General features: G+C 49.2%; 1 protein-coding gene across 1 annotated transcript in view; it reads left to right on the plus strand.

The window, feature by feature from the left end:
- ss (spineless) overlaps positions 1-20,575 on the plus strand; it is a 176,075-nt gene that overhangs the window by 145,661 nt on the left and 9,839 nt on the right. Inside the window, exons 6-9 of the mRNA XM_070538736.1 lie at positions 2,920-2,993; positions 7,133-7,320; positions 8,339-8,445; positions 20,280-20,421. Of these exons, the coding sequence (XP_070394837.1) occupies positions 2,920-2,993; positions 7,133-7,320; positions 8,339-8,445; positions 20,280-20,421 (511 nt within the window). The remainder of the gene's footprint in view (positions 1-2,919; positions 2,994-7,132; positions 7,321-8,338; positions 8,446-20,279; positions 20,422-20,575) is intronic.

Here is a 20,575-nt window from a genome sequence, read left to right on the forward strand (position 1 = left end):
TCAGGACGTAAACAAATCAAAGGTAAAGCGCCATAATCAACGCACGCGAAGTAGCCGAACGCATGCCGATGCGGACAAACTGGTGAAAAGAAAGAAAACGATCACGCGTTTCGATCGTAAAATACTTACTTCCCTTCATCGAAGCAACCGGGAGCTGCACATCACATCGACGATTGCGGAGGTCATCATTGTCGATTGAAAAATAAGAGAAAATGGCGACGACAACCAAAACAACCGGGCGAAGCGCATCTGGGTTCGCAGTCACCTCAGGTCGCAAAAAAAGGAGCTGACAAATAAAGAATAAGCGGGCGAGAAGCTGACAATTTTCAACAGAGAGCTAGCTGTTCAACCGACGGGCCGGCTGGCGCCTCATTTCGCCCGTCTGCACGACGACACACCTCGGAAGCGCCGCGTGGCGGATTTTGCAACTTTTGATTTGCACCTTTCCACTGCAAAGGTGGTCGTTGCCGGAAAAGTGGTGATCGCCCCTGTACCGATCGGGTCCCGCGCTGAGACTGCCCCGCGCTCCTGTCAAGCACGGCTTCTCGAGGGCAGTAAGGCGCGCAGTAAACACGACGCCGCCGTCAACGCGCGCGCTCGTCTCCCTTATGTCGCGGCAGCGCGCACACCCGGTGGTGGACGCCGACGAAGAAATGAAAAATATACATATATGCATGTAATAAACGAAAACAAAATCAGGAAGGGGCGCGCTTTCACCTGCTTGAACGCTCGAGCGGTTTCTTTGTTTCCCAGCGAGGCGCGGGGAAGGTTGGAATCGGGGCTGGTGGTTGCGGGGTGCCGTACGGGGGAGGCTTGCCGAAGCAGTGTGTTGAGCGGCTAGTTGTTGTGCGGGAGGGAGCCAGGAATGAGAGAGAGAGAGTGCGGCGCACACGTATACGGTGGTGCGTACGGTCCCGCTGACACATTGAATAATGCAGGCGGGACGAGCGGCCGACCGACCGACAGACAGAGTGCGGAGGGGAGCCAGAAATAACAGGGGAAAACGTTAATGGGCGCCCCTTGCCAGCCCCAACGCCGCCGCCGCCGCCGCTTACCTGGCGGCTTGCTAAGCAGACAGGGAACCGCGCAGCGGAGGCAGAAGGCGCCGGGTGTTGCGGCGCAGCCGACGGAGCAGGGGGAGGACTACGAAGGGGAACCCGCGGCCGTGCTGGAGCCGAGCGCGAACCGGGCGATAGGAAGTGGCGAAGGAACACTATACTGTGATGAACTGTGGCAGCCAGGATTTCGAGGGCGGAAACGTGCGTACGAGAAAGCGGAGGAAAGGGGAAAAACAAAAAGGAAGAAAGGAAGAGGTGGTTTAAACAGGCGACGTCCTCGGGCAATAGCGGTAGTTTCACCCCCCGAAGAAACACCCTTGCCACTGAATTCGGCCGTTGATTGCGGTCTTGCAGGGATTTCGAGTTGTGCCGTCCCGGTCCGTGTGCGCGTGTCTGCACACCCGTTGGGATGGCCCGGTCCAGACCCGCTATATTACCGCGACAGCGTTAAGGGCCCCCTGTCGCAAAATATCCTGTGTCGGCGTCGAACGTCGTTTCTCAAAAAAAAAAATCATTCCGAATCACAACCACGCAGGACCCTCCGCGTTGCGCAGATGCGTTACTGAACTAATTGAATTCCTCAAAGTAAAATGTGTCAGAAAAATCGTAAAGTACGACCTAAACACGACCTACAGACACGATAGCGTCGGACTGTGATTTGAATGTACCAGCAAACAATTTTCTTACGCGGCAACTCAAACACAAACCCCTTTTACAGCGTTTCTTCCATTCATAGAACCGCGCGGCCCGTTCGATTCCTTGCAACAACATCTAGATGGCGGTCGCCTCCGCGCGTCCGCAAGAAAGATGCGGTTGCCGGGAAGCGTGACAAGCAGTCAGGGATCTTTGAATGCTATCGCGTTCCATTCTTAAAGGCAAAGCTTAAGCGTCCTCCAATTTTTTTCGCTACGGCCGTGAAGGCGCGAGGAAGAAGCGGCTTTCTCGTTCCGTAGAGGATCACTGCGTTTGATGCCACGTGACTGTTGCGCTTCTTGTCAGGAACGGCGCCGACGATTTCACTATCATAGCTCGTGAATGAACGTGATTCGGTACTCTCCAGAAACATATTTTGTCTCGCACCTAACGATGTCAATATATAGTTCGTATGCCGCGTTCGTGAACCAGATTTGCATCTGGTTCGCGCCTAACGATGCACCTTGTGCCTAACGATGCAACAAGGCTAGCACGCTAAGTTTCACGTAGCCGTTGGCTTGGAACTTCTTTTTTCACTCATACATGTACCGTGACAGGCTCGTAGTAGCCTGCCTCATTTGCAGATTATTGCGTAATTGTTACTTATTATCTGAGATTAACATAGAACATACTGCGCCACTGTGATATAAATGTATAGGCACCAATAATAATAACTGAATTTGCACGATTCGCCGAGAAGCATTTTTCGTTCGCCTGGACGTAGATATTGCAGCTTTATGCGCAGAAACTGCTACGAATAAAGATCCGCCATGGTGACAGGCAAGGCACCCAGCCTCACACACTTCACTTTCAGTGACTTTTATTTCCGGTTATGTACCAGTATTTTACCTGTTAGCGTTCTCTATTGCTTTAGCGTGCTGTGGTTCAGTATCGGTACCATTGCCCATATTTACAACGCTTCTTTCTTTTATGGGGGGGGGGGGGGGGGTGAAGAGGTGGGTTCCATAGGCCAGGAATAGGGCGGCAGGAGAAAATATAGAACCAACTTTTATAAGGAGGAATACAATTGCAAAAAGATATGCTAAAACGCGAGAATAATGATGGGTTTCTTATCGCCCTCTATTTTCATACTCTCTTTCTTTTTTCTATTGAACAACTTGGCAAAGCATTTCATTGTTGGTTTGCGACTTCGCTTGCCCTTTTCCAGAGAACGCGCAGTACCTGGATAGGAATTTCACCGTGCGTTTTCGTTGCCTGCTGGACAACACCTCCGGCTTCTTGGTGAGTAACTTACAACCTTTGCACCCGCAGCGAACGCGTTTCCTCGTTTCTGTGTCAACACCATAAGCGCCCGTATCAAGTTCTTCCTTTCATTAGCCGCGCTTACATGAACGCAAAAGTACAGCGCGTATCCCATGCATGTCTTAGCGTATCATGGTAATATTACGCGAAAAAGTTACCAGTATTGCTTCTTTCTTCTTCCTAAGTAAACCGGCTCCTGTTCCCAGCGAGTACGTTTCGTGAATGAGCGGTGAAGAGCGAGAGAGTGTGATTATGAAGAGGAAGAGGCGCCATTTTCTGCAGCCCTTTAGGGAGCACGACTCAGCGCCTTGGGGAAGGGGAGAGGGACATTGCACGCCGGCCACGGTCTCAATTTCCCTCTCTTCCTCGAAGCGATACACCAGCGTTTGCATGCACTGCGTGAGACGACTTACACAGTCTCGAATTACCGTCTCCTGGTCAATCAATGCGATTCACCTTCCATGGGCACCATCGTCGTTTACATGGATGCGATGCGCTAGAAATGAGATTCGTCGTGCCACTTGTCGCATCCTTGTGAAACGCTGCTATTATACTTCGTTGTACTATAATTTAATATTTGGGGTTTTACGTGCCAAAACCACTTTCTGATTATGAGGCACGCCGTAGTGAAGGACTCCGGAAATTTTGACCACCTGGGGTTCTTTAACGTGCACCTAAATCTAAGCACACGGGTGTTTTCGCATTTCGCCCCCATCGAAATGCGGCCGCCGTGGCCGGGATTCGATCCCGCGACCTCGTGCTCAGCAGCCCAACACCATAGCCACTGAGCAACCACGGCGGGTTTCGTTGTACTATAGAGACAGAACCGAGTAAGGAATGTTCACGGTAGGTTGAAGTGCTTGTCTACAGTTTTATTGACGTGAAACACTGTCTAACAACTTCGTTTACTGCGAGATTTACTTCTCAAGAAGTAAAGCGAACTCGGAAAACAAAAAACAATAAAGCAAGCCCCTCCACTCCACTATTCTTTCTTTTTCTTAGCCACACGAAACGAAGCACACAGAGGTGTTCAGATGCACTCAATCTTCGGCGCATTAGAACGCTATTGTAATGCGCTAGTTTCTGCGCAAAAATGTGAATTCTAAGAGGCTTCTTTGATGGGAACAGCCTCCCCTGTTCCCAAGTCCAGTCGTTGTGACCTCATGAGTGTCGGCAGTTTAAAGGAAAACAAAACGAAAGTAAATCACTTAAGTAAAAAAGACCAAAATGCACCCTATGCTTGAACACAGAATAAAGAAGAGCAGACCCCCAAAAAACTAGCCTTGCGAAAGGCAACAGCGCGATCATCATCGAAGGCAGCGCTCCGCAGCAACTGCAACGATAGAAAAAGGAATAACAAATGGGCCGCTCTCAGGGGGTTGCCCCCGTTTAACGGAACGTGCTAGTCGGTGGCAGCGCATCGAAAAAGAGAGAGGCAACAACAGCATTCGAGGTAGAAACAAAAGTAAAGCAAATAAGAAAGCCATTGAGAGACCTCATAAGCGTGCGCACCTTCCTACCTAGGCCACAACCTCGGGGGTACGCGTAGGAAACCTCGCTAAATGGCACTCTACCGATCGCCATCGCCATCAGCGCAGACTTTCGCTTTCGCCGCCCGGTCGGTTCCCATTGTTGCTATTGTTTTCTTGTTTGCGTTGTTTCCTCCGGCTACTATGCCTCGCAAAGGCTGTAATAACGCTTGGAAGCGCCCGTTTGCAAGCGTTATATCTGCTCAAGCGGACAGGCGTTGTTCTTGTACTGCGCATGCCATCCTCCGCTGTTAGGAACGTGTGTGGCTGTGGCGTTTAAGTAGTGGCACGCTCCTAGTCGTTCTTTTGCTTGCTTTTGAGGCTAAAAATGACAAGCTACGTGACTGCTTTTCCCGTCTCTAAGGAACAAATTCTGAATAGTAATGTGCTAGACAGGATTACCTTGTCCGTAAGCTTATTGCAGTGTACGGTATAACGGAATAGAGGAAGACCAGAGGGGGGACTACAGTAGCAGCACTGTTAGCGACATTTAGTGGCAGTTTGTTCAGCCACAAAGCGTTAGAAACGCTTCTTGTTTGTTTGTTTGTTTCATGCTGTCATCGTCAAAGAAAACTACAATAATAACGTGGATCTGAAATTTTCCCTCTATAGTGCCGAAAGCCGAGTGCCCTATCGACCGATCTATCCAACCATCTACCCATCCATCTATCCATCTATCTTGATTATGATATCTACCACCAAGGGGACGTTCGTTATGTATTCTTAATTTGTCGTCACTGTCTTCGTTGTTGCCGCTACTTTCGTCTCACAGTTATCGTCATTGCCTTGCCGTTGTTGTCTGGAGAACGCCACTTTGCCCGTTGTATACATCGTCACTTTCCTTTAAGTGCACCGTACTCCTATTCTCGCGCTATTTCACGCCTCTTTCTTCACTTACATTTATTTTATTATAGGCTTTAATCGCCTCCCCTTTCTTCACTGAACTCGCAAAGCTTGACACTGCCTAGCAACCATCAGCGATAAAGTACCATGCATCGTCGTCTTCATCAAGATTGCCAGGCCCAGACCAGTGCAGGCACGGGCGTCCCGGACGTTCACGTCTGCTGTGAATGCGCCTTTTGTGGGAAGTCCGGGAGAGACGAAAACAAAAGTAAGATATCAATACGGGGAAAACACACACACACACAGAGAGAGAGAGAGAGACAGAGAGAGAGAGAGAGAGAGAGAGTGGTTCAGCGTCCAGGTGCATCGGTTAATGATTTATCGATAAATCTGTCCTGTCTCTGTGCGTACCGAGCAGAGAGTCCTTCTTACCGCTGTGTATGCGCGTTATATGCGCTCTTATACCTCCGTTACCAACGTTTCCTTTTTTTTCGTTTTCGCTTTGTGATCTCAATAAGCAAGGGAGAAAGAGTATACCGCTTTGGGCGACTTTTTTTATGTTGCATCGCGCTTTGCGTTCTGATGTCCCCCGTCTTTCTTTTGTTCGCTCGCCGTCGGTTTCGTCACCGTTCTGTCCCGTTATGCATGCATTCCCGTGCACTCGTCCTGCTACTGTATCCATTAGATCTTCCTTTCATTTACTCTTCCTTCTGACAAGACACATGAAAAAATAAGTAAGCGGTGCCGACAGCAGCAAGACTCGTAATCATAGTTCACGTTTCGTCGAATTCTGGTCGTGTCTTGTAGTGAACGAGTTTCGCAGCAGGATCCGTTGGCCTTCGAGTTGCTCCGATGACGATGATAATAATGACAACGATGGTGACGAAGAAAAAAAAGAGAGAGAGAGAGAGTGACAGTGGATAAGAGGCGTTTTTATGAAGAGTTGACTAGAGAGACAAGGATAAATCAAAGGCGAGGAGGTGAACCAGGGCTGAACCCAGAAGGATGACGGGAAGGTGGGTGGTTTCAAGGTCGCCTAGCTATCTCCGACACAAAGGAACTTGCCTCAAACGGCTCGAGGCATGCGTCACTTCCGGCACTTAGCCCTAATTACCGCGGCCGCATTTCGGAACACTTACGCTTAAGAAGCGGCAGGAAACAAATTTTGCTGCTTTCACGCGTGCGAGCTGTCCTTCGCTCGTAAGACAGGTCGTATACTGCCATTCGAACAGAAATTTCGAGATTTGGCGTCTTCGCGCAAAGAAAAACAAAAAAGCCAGCTAAACATGTAGTGTCAGCGTTAAGTGTATCAGTGGTTGTACATACCGTATAGGCAGTGGTTGTATATACCGTATAGGCTCGTGTAAGGGCTGCACTATGACGAGGCTTGGCCCTTAGACGGGACCGAACCTTTCGGTCAAAATGGTGCAGGCGCAGCCGGCGACTGCTGCACACTTTGGATGTACCATTGCATCAGAGGTCAACGCGCAGCTCTCGCCATCTAGTAGACCGGCACGCGGAAGTACGCAGCGTGCGAAAATTCACTAGTGCGCGTGCGCGGCATCGGAGCATCGAATTCAATTGCTTCTCCGATGGGATTTTTTTTTCAAGATTTCGGGCTGCCAAGTTAGCGGTGCGGCCCTTGCATCAGTCTATACCGAGTCGTCTTTTCTTTTTTTTGTGTGTGTGTCTCTATGGTGTGTCTCGGACCGTATAACTCAATCTTCTTTCATCGTCGAACTGCAGCGGCTGGACATCCAGGGCAAGATCCGCGTCCTCCAGGGCCAGAACCACAAGACCGAGGAGCCGCCGCTGGCGCTGTTCGCCGTGTGCACGCCGTTCGGGCCTCCGTCCTTGCTCGAGATGCCGCAGAAGGAGTCCATGTTCAAGAGCAAGCACAAGCTCGATCTGGCGCTAGTCTCCATGGACCAAAGGTATACATACTATACTGTCATTGGACTCTACCTTTCGGTATCCACAGAATTCGTTCCGGTGTGCAGTCAAATGGCGCTAAATATTTTTTTATCATAATTTCACGAAAATGACGCGGAATCACCCTTTTCAACTCCGTAACATCAGTGTACTAAAATCGCCCGACATTACTGGTCTGTTCAGAGAAGCGTTTTAGCATCAGTGCATGACACTATAAGCAAAATTGTACATGTGTGAAAACGTCAAGGAAAGTTGGATGACCAAAAGAACAGGAAAACCCCCCGCGGCCGCGCAACGTTGCCTTAGCGTGGCACCGCTAAGCCCGAGGTCGCGGGAACTAATTTCAGCTGCGGAAGCCGCATTTTGATGGAAAACGAAATGCATAAAACGCCCGTGTGACGTGCATTGGGCGCACGTTAAAGGACAGCACATGGTCAAAATTAATTCGTAGTCCCTACTACGGCATGCCTCATAATGATATCGTGGTTTTGGCACGCAAAATCCCTCAGAATTTAATTTAATATCTAAAAGCAGGGAAACTTGGAATAGTTGGTGAACTTTGTCAATTTCTTCTCTCTCTCTCTCTGGTGAATGTTCATATTTGACAAAACACTACTAAACCAGACGAGTAATCAGCGTTCACGTGTGTACCTTAATTAGCCCTCGTCTGATTTGGAGACATTTTGGCAAATATGGAGTGTAAAGTTTGTTTTGTTTCGTTATCGTAAGGATTGCTTTTGACCAGTGCTCTGTCATTCGAATCAGCTGTCGCCATCGGCCTGCATTCGTTATGACGAACTGTTCGTTAGCCTTATTCTCTTTTTCGAGAAAGTGACTTAGTGGATTTGGGCATCTACTTAATAATGTAATAACAAGGAGTTAGGGCAAAGGCCGGGGCTCAACTTGGCCATACGTTAGAAGGGAACGCCATTTTCGCCTTGCGATCGTTTATCGCACGACCGCCTGAACGACCACGCTTGCGATTTTCGGAGAACGTCTCACGCGTAACCATTATCGCAGGGGCAAACAGCTGCTCGGCTACGCGGACTCGGACTTCATGAGCCAAGGCGGATACGACCTGGTTCACTTCGACGATCTTGCCTACGTGGCCAGCGCGCATCAAGAACGTGAGTATACCGTGCCTGTTTCCTCATCTTCAGTCTTCTTTCTTGTTTTTTCTTTACCTTCTACGTTTTGTTTATGCCACGGTGTAAGAGTATATATCTTACACCGTGGTTTGTGCCCAAGGCCTGAGCGAAAGGAGGGGAAGAGGCCACTTCTAGAGTGCTTACTTTTTACGCCTTCATTACATCCCCGAAAGAAAATCTGCAGACCTGTGGGAGACGTTAATGCACTCTTGCCTTGACATTTCGAGTTTGCGTGCTCTGTTGACATCGCGGACGTCACAGTGTTTCGGCAGTGTGGACGTGTGCGTCTGTTATAATGCTATTATTTATTTAGGTTTTACGACCACTAGCCTAGACTGGTGTCATGGTGTGGATGCATGCATACATCCACATCATACGTATACGTACAAAGCACACACGCCTTGACGTCGTGTGTATTGGAATGCTGAAGAGCCTATGCGGGGATAAGTAGCGTTAGTGACGGCACCTCTTGATGCTGAAATAAGCTATAATGTCTTAAAAGGACAGCAAACAGCAACAATATACTCCGTCTCGTATCAGCCAATCAATAACGAGAGTTAGCTGCGTTTTCTGAATAGGAGGGCTCGTCCGTCTTACACGTGAAGCGTACCGTGAAGCTTTCATTCTGGATGCGTTGCGTGGTAGACGTTCACAGGAAGACAACGGAGGAGCCTTCCTTTCGGTTCTCTTTAGCTGACTGGCTGACGCGACCCATAGTTTTCGCTTCATGCACGGCACCAACATATGGTGAAACGGCGCATAAGTAACTTTACAGACTCGTAACGTGTCCTCCAAAAGCTCTATATTAATTAATGTGGCGGGAAATGGTTTGACTGCTAAAGCTGAAAATGAAGTTCAAAACAAACGTCCCTTTTTGAGTTTCACGTCGGAACTTCAGCCTTAGATACGTCAATATCGTATTTCTTCATTTTCCTTTTGTCCAGTTCAGATGTGTCTGGATTTATATAATGTGGATTTCATGGTATTCTTGTTATTTGATCTCTTAATGATTATGTCCACTGCACGTGTCCCTTGCTATATATAAATTTGTTGTAATCGTTGTTATTGTTTTACTCATGTGCCCCACTCCCCTCTGTAATGCCTTGGCGCTTTAGGGTATGTTAAATAAATAAATAAATAAATAAATAAATAAATAAATAAATAAATAAATAAATAAATAAATAAATAAATAAATAAAACGTGACGCCCGAATTTAAATTCATTTTGTCGTGTCCAGGTCATAACGGTGCAGGAAAATTTTATTCAATAAAGGAAATTGAGAAACGCAAGCAGGCTTCATTCTTCCTGTTTGAGCAAGCGGGAGTCACGTGTGAAAGTCTGAGGACCACAGGTGCCGCGAAAAGAAAAAAAACTTATTCGCAGCATAGGCGTGAAGGGTGAAACGAAGTGGTAAAGCCTACACATGCCCGTTAACGTGTGTAATGCATTAAGAGAAGTTTACGTTGCACGACCGCGCTAGAAGAGTTTTTCTTTCCCCTAAGTGCCGTGGTCATTAGGCTTATGTTGTCTAATGTGCGTCAGCTGAAAATGTGAAGGGCGATTCAAGACACGCGGCACGGTGCGCTTGTTGCCCCAAAACGCGGCACGCTAGACCCTGCGCCCTCATTTCCATTTCTGAAACTGCGTCGGTAAAAGATTTCTATTGTGCTCGTCGTTGGCTATAGTAACGTGCCAGTACGTTTTTATACTGCATTCTTATTTAATATTGAGCCTAAACGAGCGCGAACAACAGTGCCAACTTCAAAGTTTTGCAGTACAAGCTGGGACATCGCAAAGGTGTCAGTTTAAAAGCTAAGGTCACCTGCCGTAAATGTAGTATTACAAAACGGGAGAGAATCAAAGAGGGTAATGCAAACCTGTCTATACCTGTATAAAGCTGGCGAACTTTGCTCTATTCCTAAGCATAGTGTCGAGGCCCATACGCGGCTCAAAGCCACAGTTTCTCCATCAGCTATTGCAATTTTCTCTAAATTATTTATTTTGCGAACAGCGATCCCAGTATGCCGTCACCCCACTACCTGGGCGGCTTCTCCGCAGCTCACAAACGCGTGGTTTCAACCGAAACGACGTCGTCATCGCCAACGATCCTTCCGTATACGTTTCAAAGCGTGACATCGCGTGCATGCGAAATCGGCCAAAGACCTCCGCGGCGTTGTAACCAGCGCACGAATTGCGAGTGTTTTTATTTCTGCCTTTCTCAAATTTCGGCTTCCTTTTCCGAAGAGAAACGCGAGCTCCCCGCAAAAGAAAGAATGCTTCCGCGCGCTCGCAAACGCGGCTTTGCATAATCACGCGTACAACAAACCGGCAGCGGCCTCTTCATTCAGGCCAGGAACGAAGCTTTCCTTTTGTTTCGTTTTCCCTTCGATAAACCGCATCACCGAGCTTCGATTGCACGGTGGCTGGCGTCGGTAGCAGCAGAACACGGCTTTTCATTCGAATCATAGCGAATCGATTCTTAAAGCACTCCTCACGCGCGCTTTGCTTTTCACCTCTCGCTTTTCTCATTGTTCGGCGTCATAAGAGTCGTCGCTCGCGTTCGCGTTTTCGTTTTTTTTTTGTTTCTCGCTTATTTTCTTTTCCCCATTCGCATTTCGCGGTTTCAGCGTATACATAGAAGTGCACGGCATATCGCTTTCGCGCGGATACGTACGCCGTCGCGGGCGTTTAGGTTTCCCCAATCCGCCAACGAATGCGCCTCCACCGCTTTTTGTCCCCTTTTCTTTTCCCTTCTCCCCTTTCCCGGGCCCACTATTTGCTACGCGCACCCACACAACTCGCCGTCCGGCTCACTCTTCGCGAGCGAAGAAAGAACAAAAGCGGAAAGCGAGTATACGCTTCCGACGCTGTGTTGTCGTCGTACATAGCGCTGATGTCTAAGAGAAAGCGCGCAAATAAACCGAGTTTGCCGCTCTTAAGCCACCCACAACTCTCCTTCCGTCATCAACCCCCCCCCCCCCCTCCCTAACTCCCTACGAGCCGGTGTTTCTCCGTTTGATTTCACGAGTGCTTGCGGCACAGCAGCGGCGTATATATAGTGCCGCCGGATTCGTCGAGAGGAAATCGAGCCCGCTCCGTCATTTCTCTCTATCGAGCGATAGGACGCGCGTTCGGCGCTTTAGTGACGAGTCTGCACGGCGGCCGTTTTCCCTTTACTTCAGAGTTTGGGAGAACGCGCGTGCATGTCTGTACGCGCGTGCGCACAAAATTGAGACGTTCTTTACAAACCGCGCGCTATTGATGAGCAGTCAGACCGGCCTGATGAACGCGTGCGTCTGGATTTAAACACAAATGCCGAATGCGGGGCGGAAAACGATGACATGCCGTCAGTTGGCGATGATGACAGCATAGAGACGGGTTTGTTTGGAGGAAAGGAGAGGGAAAAGAAAAGAAAGACAGAAGACAACGGAAGGGTAGATTGGGCTTTCTTAAAATAGGGGAACTCGGTAAAACGCCGAAGGATAAATGGGAACCTATTCGGCGACGAGATTTCTCCTTTCCTTTTTTTTTTCGCTCTCGGTGGGGAACAGCAAAACCGCCGTTGCAACGTTGTGTACTTGCACCGAGACGCAATTGAACGTTTGATTTGCAATATTGTACAAGTGCGCGCCGAGACACGGATCCCTTGTTTACGAACTCTTTGGAGGCGGACCTTTGCTTGGGGACTCATTTGTGGCTGCCCTGCTTATTTCTCAAGTGCTTCTATTGTGCGTCTGGAAAGCGTCGCCAGGATTCACTGGTGTTTGCCTGCAGCAATGAGAAATTACGCAACTCTATCGTAACAGGGAGTTTCAGCTAATTTTAGCCAGAGTTAAAAAATATGCCGACGCACTCTAAGACGACTCCACTAAATGCATGCTGCTCACTTTTGCATGTAGTGTGTTACGCTATTTTTTGTATTTTACTTAATTAAATAATTGGTCAAGATTAGTTAATCAACTTCTGAAGCAACGAATCTAGGAAAAAAATTCCAATTAGGAAGTTGCAGAGCGGTTTGCAAAACGTCCGAATAAACCGTTTCTGTCTTTCTATCTATTAAGTATTAGTGTTCTTCAGCTTGCTGCGGTTGTCCGCGAAAGAAAAAATGGCTGTGGCTTAGGTAAGGTTAAGCCCAGGATGCGAAGCATACTAGCCTTTATTTTAGTTGTTGAACCACTGTTTAGCCTGGTGAACTGCTGTTGCTTGGCTATATTTGGTTCGGCTAGACGAAGAAACAACTCATGCATTACTTCTTCGCCTTCAAGAGTGGAACGCGACAGCGTTCCCGTCGACCCGCCAAGGGGTGTAAGACAATGGGCTACAGGGCAGCGACTACGCGCCCCGCATTGGACGCGGTGAGCGTCGAGCAAAGCAGCGTTCGGCGCGGCAACGAAATGTGCGCCTGAGCAAGAGACGCACGCCTTAGAAACAGCGCGTTTCTAAGGCAACACCGCATTCACTAGAGGCGCTTTTGTACCGCTTTGAAGCGTTGTACTCGTGGCTCAGTGGTAGCGTCTCCGTCCCACACTCCGGAGACCCTGGTTCGATTCCCACCCAGCCCGTCTTGCAAGAGTTGAGCCAAAGCCACTTCTCCTCTGTCGTGACGTCACGGTGTCACGTGATTTCATGGTCACCGCCGCGCCTGAGGAGCTGGGTTGAGCCCTCGTAATATGCTTCGCATAAAAAGGAAAGCACCACGTGACATGCCCTTGCGCGTTGTGATTGCACTGCTCCCAAGCGTTCCGCGCACAACGTGCTGTCGCTGCGTCTTCTTGTCGCTATCATGAACCGCCGCGAGGGAAGCACATCGCTGGCGTAAGTCGCACAGCCAACGCCTTCATCGCTGTCCTGTCTCTTTTAAAGCAGTGGCACGCCCTGCTAGATGCCACGTTCGTTTGTACGCGGAGAGTTTGGAAGCGCTGCAATCCACGGCTGAAAAACACTAATACTTAACAGATAGAAAGTTATAAACTGCTTAATCGGACGTTTTGCAAAGCGCTTTACAACTTTCTAAATGGAATTTTTTGCCTAACTTCGTTGCTGCAGGAGTTGATTACTCAATCTTGACTAATTATCTAAATAAGCAAAATACATGAAGTAGCGTGGCGCACAGTACATACAAGAGTGAGCAACATGCATTTGCTCGCGTTGTCGTAGAGTGCGTCAACATATTTTTAAACTCTGGCTAAATTTAGCTGAAACGCCCTGTGTGTGTGTGTCTATATATATATATATATATATATATATATATATATATATATATATATATATATATATATATATATATATATATATATATATATATATATATATATATATATATATATATATATATATATATATATATATATACTAGAAGAAGGCCTGACGAGAACAGTAGCACTCTCGAAACTGTTGGCATAAATAAACCAAGTTTTCGTTTACGACAACGCCAGCATTGTGCTATCATTTCTTCAACTAACAAGTGGCCCGTTGATCTCATATACCCTTACGTATATCGTGACACTCTCGCGAACACCTACCTACCTCGTGGCTGGGGTCATTGCCTGCGCGTTCTGAGTTTAGAAAGTTCATTTGGTGCCTCTAAAGGCGACTCGGCGCAACATGATTCTGCACAAGCCTGCGAGTTTGAAAATGGAAAAGAGGGACAGAGAGAAAGCTCTTTAATGAAATGCAGATAATTTTACCGGTGTGTGGTGCATGTTTGAGTCCATTGCGCGCATGTACGATGCGTGAGTTGACTCGCCTTTCTCATTTACCCCCCCCCCCCCCCCCCGTAGAGTAGAAAACTCGATTACAACGGCAGCGGGGTACTCACGAATCCAAGAGGAATTCGAGGTCACGCCTCCAGGAGAGATGTCTCATACATAAGGCATCTCTACGTCGAGTGAGGGACGCGAGCGTCGCTCCTGTCCGAGCATACGTGCCTTCGCATCGCTCCACAGGAAAGACCCGAATGCCACGTTATTCGACAAGGACCAGTCCTCAGACACGGCTCGGCTCCTCTAGAACATCATCCGAACATTTTGGCCAACTTCTGCTGTGATCGGACCAACGTACTGTGAGTTTCTGTGCTTTTGTCACGGACCTGGCAGGGCGCTCAGCTAGCCCTAACGGCTAGGGGAGTAGGCCTGCCGTCAAGTACGCCAACGGCCCGCACTCCTTCAGCAGCAATGGCCCCGAAATTCGTCACCGACACTGATGGATGGACCACTCGAGTATCAAAACGTTCCCAAGGTACGCAGCACGTTGCAACGCTCATTTTGCGTCCGCCAACTGGCCTTTTCCTACCTCAGTGGAGCCCACGAACGCTTCACGACGCGCTAAGCGTCTCAGCAGCTCTGACTGCTGCAGAGGCTCGCGCCGCTACAGTAGACATCAAAAAAGAAAAGAACTTGGCTATAATAACCAGTGATGACCCCTCGGCGACAGGAAAGCTCCAGCGCATTAATGAAACCACTCTTAATGGCAAAACTTACCCTGTCCACATCTATATCGCTTCACCCCATAACTCGTGCAGAGGTGTGATTCACAACGTGGAAATGAACACCCCAACCGAAGAATTGATGCGTGAACTCCGAGCCCCAAATTATGAGATTATTGCGGCTCGTATGATGGGTAGAACAGCCACTGCAATCATAACTTTCAAGGGCTCACATGTACCTCGCCAGGTCATCTTCGGCGGAGGTGTATACCGCTGCGTCCCTCACCGACCCAAGGCGCAATTTTGCACAACATGCTTTGCTATAGGACACCGATCAGACGTTTGTCGCGACAATGGAAAACAAAGGTGCAGAACATGTGGAAAGTCTGTCGGAGATCCTGTAGAGGATCATGACTGCAAACCAGGCTGCCCTAATTGTGGCAAGGACCACAAGGCAGATGACCCAACTTGTGAAGTGCGACGAGCCGCTGATAAAGCGGTCAGAGAAGCGGCCTACCTGAAGCGATTGAAGCAACGAAAGGACGACAAGCAAATGAAAACAGTCACCATCGCAGGCCGAAGCCCAAGCCCAAAACGCAACTCCGACAACACATCGAGAGACAGAAGTAGCTCCAGAAGCCGTCAACAGTCCAGGGGCCGCAGCCGCTCCAGAGGCAGGAGCCGATCCAAGGGCCGCAGCCGATCTAGGGGACGCGGCCATTCCAGGGGCCGGGACCACTTCGGGGACCAAAGCCAGTCCGGCAGCAGTGGCCAGTCCGGGAGCGGCGGCCAGTCTGGGGACTGCAACCGGTTCGGAGGTGGCAGCCAGTCTCCGGATCACAACCATTCCCGAGGTCAACAAGACGAGCAACCCGCAAACCAGCGAAACGTGAGTCAGTCACCCGGCACCTCCCCTTTCCCCCCCATTACCAATGCATCTCAAGTTCAAACACGAGCTCAAAAAGTAGCCAAAGATTATAAGAACGCTCTACTTCAAACCCGCAGACCTAATGAAATGTCAACACTATCGTCACAATCACTAGAGCCTACCGAAGGCATGGACATGCAAGCAGAGGCACACGCACCTGAAGTTACACCATTGGGTGATATAGAGCAACCCTTAGCTCAGGAAGCAGAAGCAGCGTCATTGCAACCGGCAATGAAAAAGGCAAGATACCACACAACAGCCCTACAACACCTTGAAGCAGATTTTAAGCAACTAAGGGACGAAATGAAAGAAATGCAAACCAGTCTAGAGGCCAAGATAGCTCAACAGGTTGCTGCTCAAGTTGAGGAGGCGCTAAAAACATACACTCAACAAATAATGAGCCAAATGCGCTCCCTATTCAACGAGCTCCTCAGGAGCCAGGCAGAGGCGATGGTCTCTACACAAGTGCAGGCTGCGATGGCCGCATTACCGCGCCAGGAAGAGCGCGAACGACCCAGAGCACGTCGATCTACCAGCGTAACACGACCCACTCCTTACCCTACAGCGGGCGCTCCGCAAAATCATCAGTAGAACAATGGCGACTAATCTGGTGGTGTGGCAGTGGAACTGTAGAGGGATTGCTCGAAAACGGGGCCTTCTCACGCAGTACATTGCCGCTCAAGATCGTCGACCCGACATTCTCCTACTCCAGGAAACTAACCAAACACCTCATCTTGCAGGTTATACGACGTATAGCCATAATTCTGCACTGGCCATTCTTATTCGTAAAGATATAGCGGCAAATGTTGTCCACAGCACGGAACAGAGCCTCACTGTACGTGTCTTTCCAACTAAAATTGTCAAGAGCAAGGCACAGCCCCACTTATTCATCACAAATGTTTATAGCCCGCCAAAACAGAAAGTAGACTTCTTCAAGGAGGTTGCGAATCTGCGGCCAACGAAGTATTTTGATCATCTAATAGCAGGCGACTTCAACGCGCCACACACTTCATGGGGATACACAAAAAACTCCTCCAAAGGATCCGCACTACTATACCATATGCAACAGGCCCAGCTAACTCTCCTTAACGAGACCGACTCCCCGACGCGGCACGGAAACTCCGTAGAAAGAGATACCACGCCTGATCTCGCCTTCATTAAAGGACGACTGTCAGCGCAATGGGTTAACACGCACGATACTTTAACAAGTGACCATACTGTCATACAGATGTTTCTGCAAATCAAAGGATTCCCAAAACGCCAGCGCAAGCATCGCCTGACGGATTGGAATGAGTTCAGAAAGACACCTGTAGGAGACTTCCAAAACATGCACTTGAAAGATTGGGTAGAGATGGTCAGGCAACGAATCCAGTCACACACGAAGGAAATAATAGAGAAGTGGGAGCAACCAAGCACGGACAGGCATCTTCTTCATCTCTGGGAGGCACGACATGCCCTCATTAAGAGATGGAAAAGAAATAAGCTCAATCGAAAACTGCGCTCACGCATCAACACGCTCAACGTGCAGATCGTCCACTACACTGAACATCTCACTCGTGAGCAGTGGTACGATACGTGCAACAAGCTCAATGACACATTGAATATGAGCTCCACGTGGAATCTCATCCGATCACTCATTGACCCAACCCAGACAAAGACGGAAACGTCCCATAAGCTCCGAAAGCTGCTCGAAACATTTGAGCATACCGATGACCTATTCAACGAGCTTATAACAACACACATTGCGGATCCAGCGCAACCACAGTATGCCGACTACAAAAGCGCAGAGCCAGAAAATGAGGGTCTCACCGGCCCAATCACATTAGCGGAACTACAGCGTGCCTTAGCAGAAGCAAAGCCGAATAAAGCGCCAGGACCAGACCAAATTACGACAACACAGCTCCGCAACCTTACAGAAGCCGATCATGCATTCCTACTTCAGGAAATTAACAATGTGTGGGACACGGGCAGCTTGCCAGAAGAGTGGAAGACAGCCAGCATCATTTTCATTCCAAAGCCTGGCAAGCCCCAAGCCATAGCGAATCTGCGTCCAATATCGCTAACATCATGCGTCGGCAAGCTAATGGAGCGCATCGTGCTTAACAGACTTCTAATTCACCTTGAGCAATCACAACACCTACCCCATAATTTGATTGGATACAGACATCACTTATCTACTCAAGACGTTCTACTGCAGCTACACGAAGAAATCACGAAGGAAACAAGCAGCGCTCAACTTAAAGCTATTCTTGCCATAGACCTCAAGAAAGCTTTTGACTACGTTAACCACGATGCTATGCTGCAAGAGCTCGAAGCTACTGGCTGCGGAACCAAGCTTTATAACTATATTAGGGACTTCTTACGGAGTCGCACGTACACGCTACGAGTAGGCGACATCACCTCACAACAGTATCCCCATCCGCAGAGAGGTATCCCGCAGGGTTCCGTGATCTCTCCCACTCTCTTTAATCTTGCCATGTGCGTAGTCCATAGAGCGCTACGAGACATCCCCGACATCAAATATTCGATCTACGCAGATGATATCACCATCTGGATCAACACGGGTTCGCCAGGGCATATCCAAGAAACTCTCCAACAGGCTATGAACAGGGTGCATGAGGCTGCTCAAACTATTGGCCTTAGATGTGCGCCGGAAAAATCTGAATTGCTACTGGTCCATCACAAAAGATGGAGACCGCCCACCATACAAATTGTAAACGAAGGCGTGCCCATTTCCCAACCAAAATGTATTAAGGTACTCGGTCTCCACATCCAGAAAGATGGAGGTCCCGCTGCGACGGTGCATCACCTGCTCAGACAAGGAGAACAGGTGCTGCACATGATGCGTAGGGTCTCCAACCGAGCAAATGGAGTGAAAGAGGCGGATATGCTTCAACTAAGAAACGCACTAATTATGTCGCGCCTGCGCTATCACCTGCCCTATACCAATCTCCGCAAGCAAGATATCAATCGCCTTGATGCGCTCATCAGGAAGGCGACAAAGCTGGCCATCGGCATCCCGTTTAGTGCCAGCACTAAGCTCCTACTTGACATCGGTTGCCATAACACGGTGGCGGAACTAGTCAGCATTCATCGTCGTCGCCAAGAACTGCGTTTGCAGCGCACGTGTCAGGGTACGCACATCCTCCACAGCATCGGCCATCATCCAGAAGCTGCGCCCCTTCTGAACACGCGCCCACTACCCCCGAAACAACGCGAACTTCTAACCATAGCTCCACTGCCACGCCACATGAATCCAGAACGAGGCAAGGAAAGGCGACGACAGCGAGTGGCCTACTTCAAGAGGTACACGGCAAGACACCCTGACGGCATATACTTGTACGCTGATGCTAGCGTTGGTGCACGGGGCTCCGCTATAGCAGTCGTGAATAACGACCTCCAAACTGTGCATACGGAGGTACTCTCGGAGACAGATCCGACCTTAGCGGAACTGACAGCCATCGCAACTGCAATCAAACACATGCCCCCTAGTAACTCAGCCTACCCAAGAATCATATTTACCGACTCCATGGCGGCTTGCAGGAAATTGTTGCACAATGATCTCCCTGCCCACACTTCGACATTTATTCAAGAGCACCTTCAGGGTCCTCTAGAAATCATCTGGATACCTGGTCATGACGGACTGCCGGGAAATGAAAGAGCTAATCAGCTCGCCTGCGAGACTTTGAACCAGGCACCCTGCATTCCGCGACCAGCCCAGACGAAAAGGTGGGCTCCCCTGCTTCTGCGGCCATATCAAGAGGCAAGACGCAAGTTCCCCAAACTCAGCAAAGTGCTCACCCGTGAACAGGGTGTACTGATTCGTCAGGCCCAGACTGAAACACTCCCTACACCAGCGCGAATGCACCTCCTCCGCGGCCTCTTACCTGAAGATCCCCCACCCTGTCGATACTGTGGTGAACACCCGAACACATCCCATATCCTCTGGTCCTGTGGACCACCCCCACCTCCCCTTCCTGCCCCCACAAATCTTTCCCCTAAACCCCATGCCGGGTGGCTGACAGAAGCAGCCAGCGCCGACGACCAACGGTACCTTGCGGCGTTTATCAGTGCTGCACTGAAGAATGCCGCAAGCGAGGCTCTGGACTGAGGGCCTTTCCACGTTACCACCGAACATGAAAATAAAGTTTTTTCTCTCTCTCTCTCTACGTCGAGTAAAGAGCAACGTTCTTAAACACTTAAACAGCACCCTTTTGACTATTATTACGGAAGGCTATTTTCAAAACCGTATAGGCTTTTCTATGTGGCATTGCACCGGCGAAACGTGCACCGTGGGCAGGTCATCGCTCTACATGACGTAAAGCTACCTCGCTTGTAAAAGAAAACATGCTTACTCGCTTATTTTGTAGCCTCTTACTGACACGTTTTATGTTGTAGATATGCCTGTGTATCCTCACATGCACGCCGGCTCAAACGTGGCGTAATGTTTCATCGTTGCAGTGCTGAAGACGGGTGCATCGGGGCTGATCGCTTACCGGCTCGCCACAAAGGACGGCAAGTGGCAATGGCTGCAGACCAGCGCGAGGCTGGTCTACAAAAACTCCAAGCCGGACTTCATTTTGTGCACGCACAGGCCACTCATGTGAGTGCTCTTCACTTTTCGTGATTATATGTCTCGTAGCGAGGATCTTTCAGATATGCAATTAGGTGCGTTGGTTTGCCAGACTGCGTAAGGGCAACGCTTACCAAAATACTGCACAGTCCTTCACGTCTAATCACAGCATCCCGCTTTTCCT

The sequence above is a fragment of the Dermacentor albipictus genome, chromosome 5 (assembly GCF_038994185.2).
Source record: "Dermacentor albipictus isolate Rhodes 1998 colony chromosome 5, USDA_Dalb.pri_finalv2, whole genome shotgun sequence".
Taxonomy (NCBI): Eukaryota; Metazoa; Arthropoda; class Arachnida; order Ixodida; family Ixodidae; genus Dermacentor; species Dermacentor albipictus.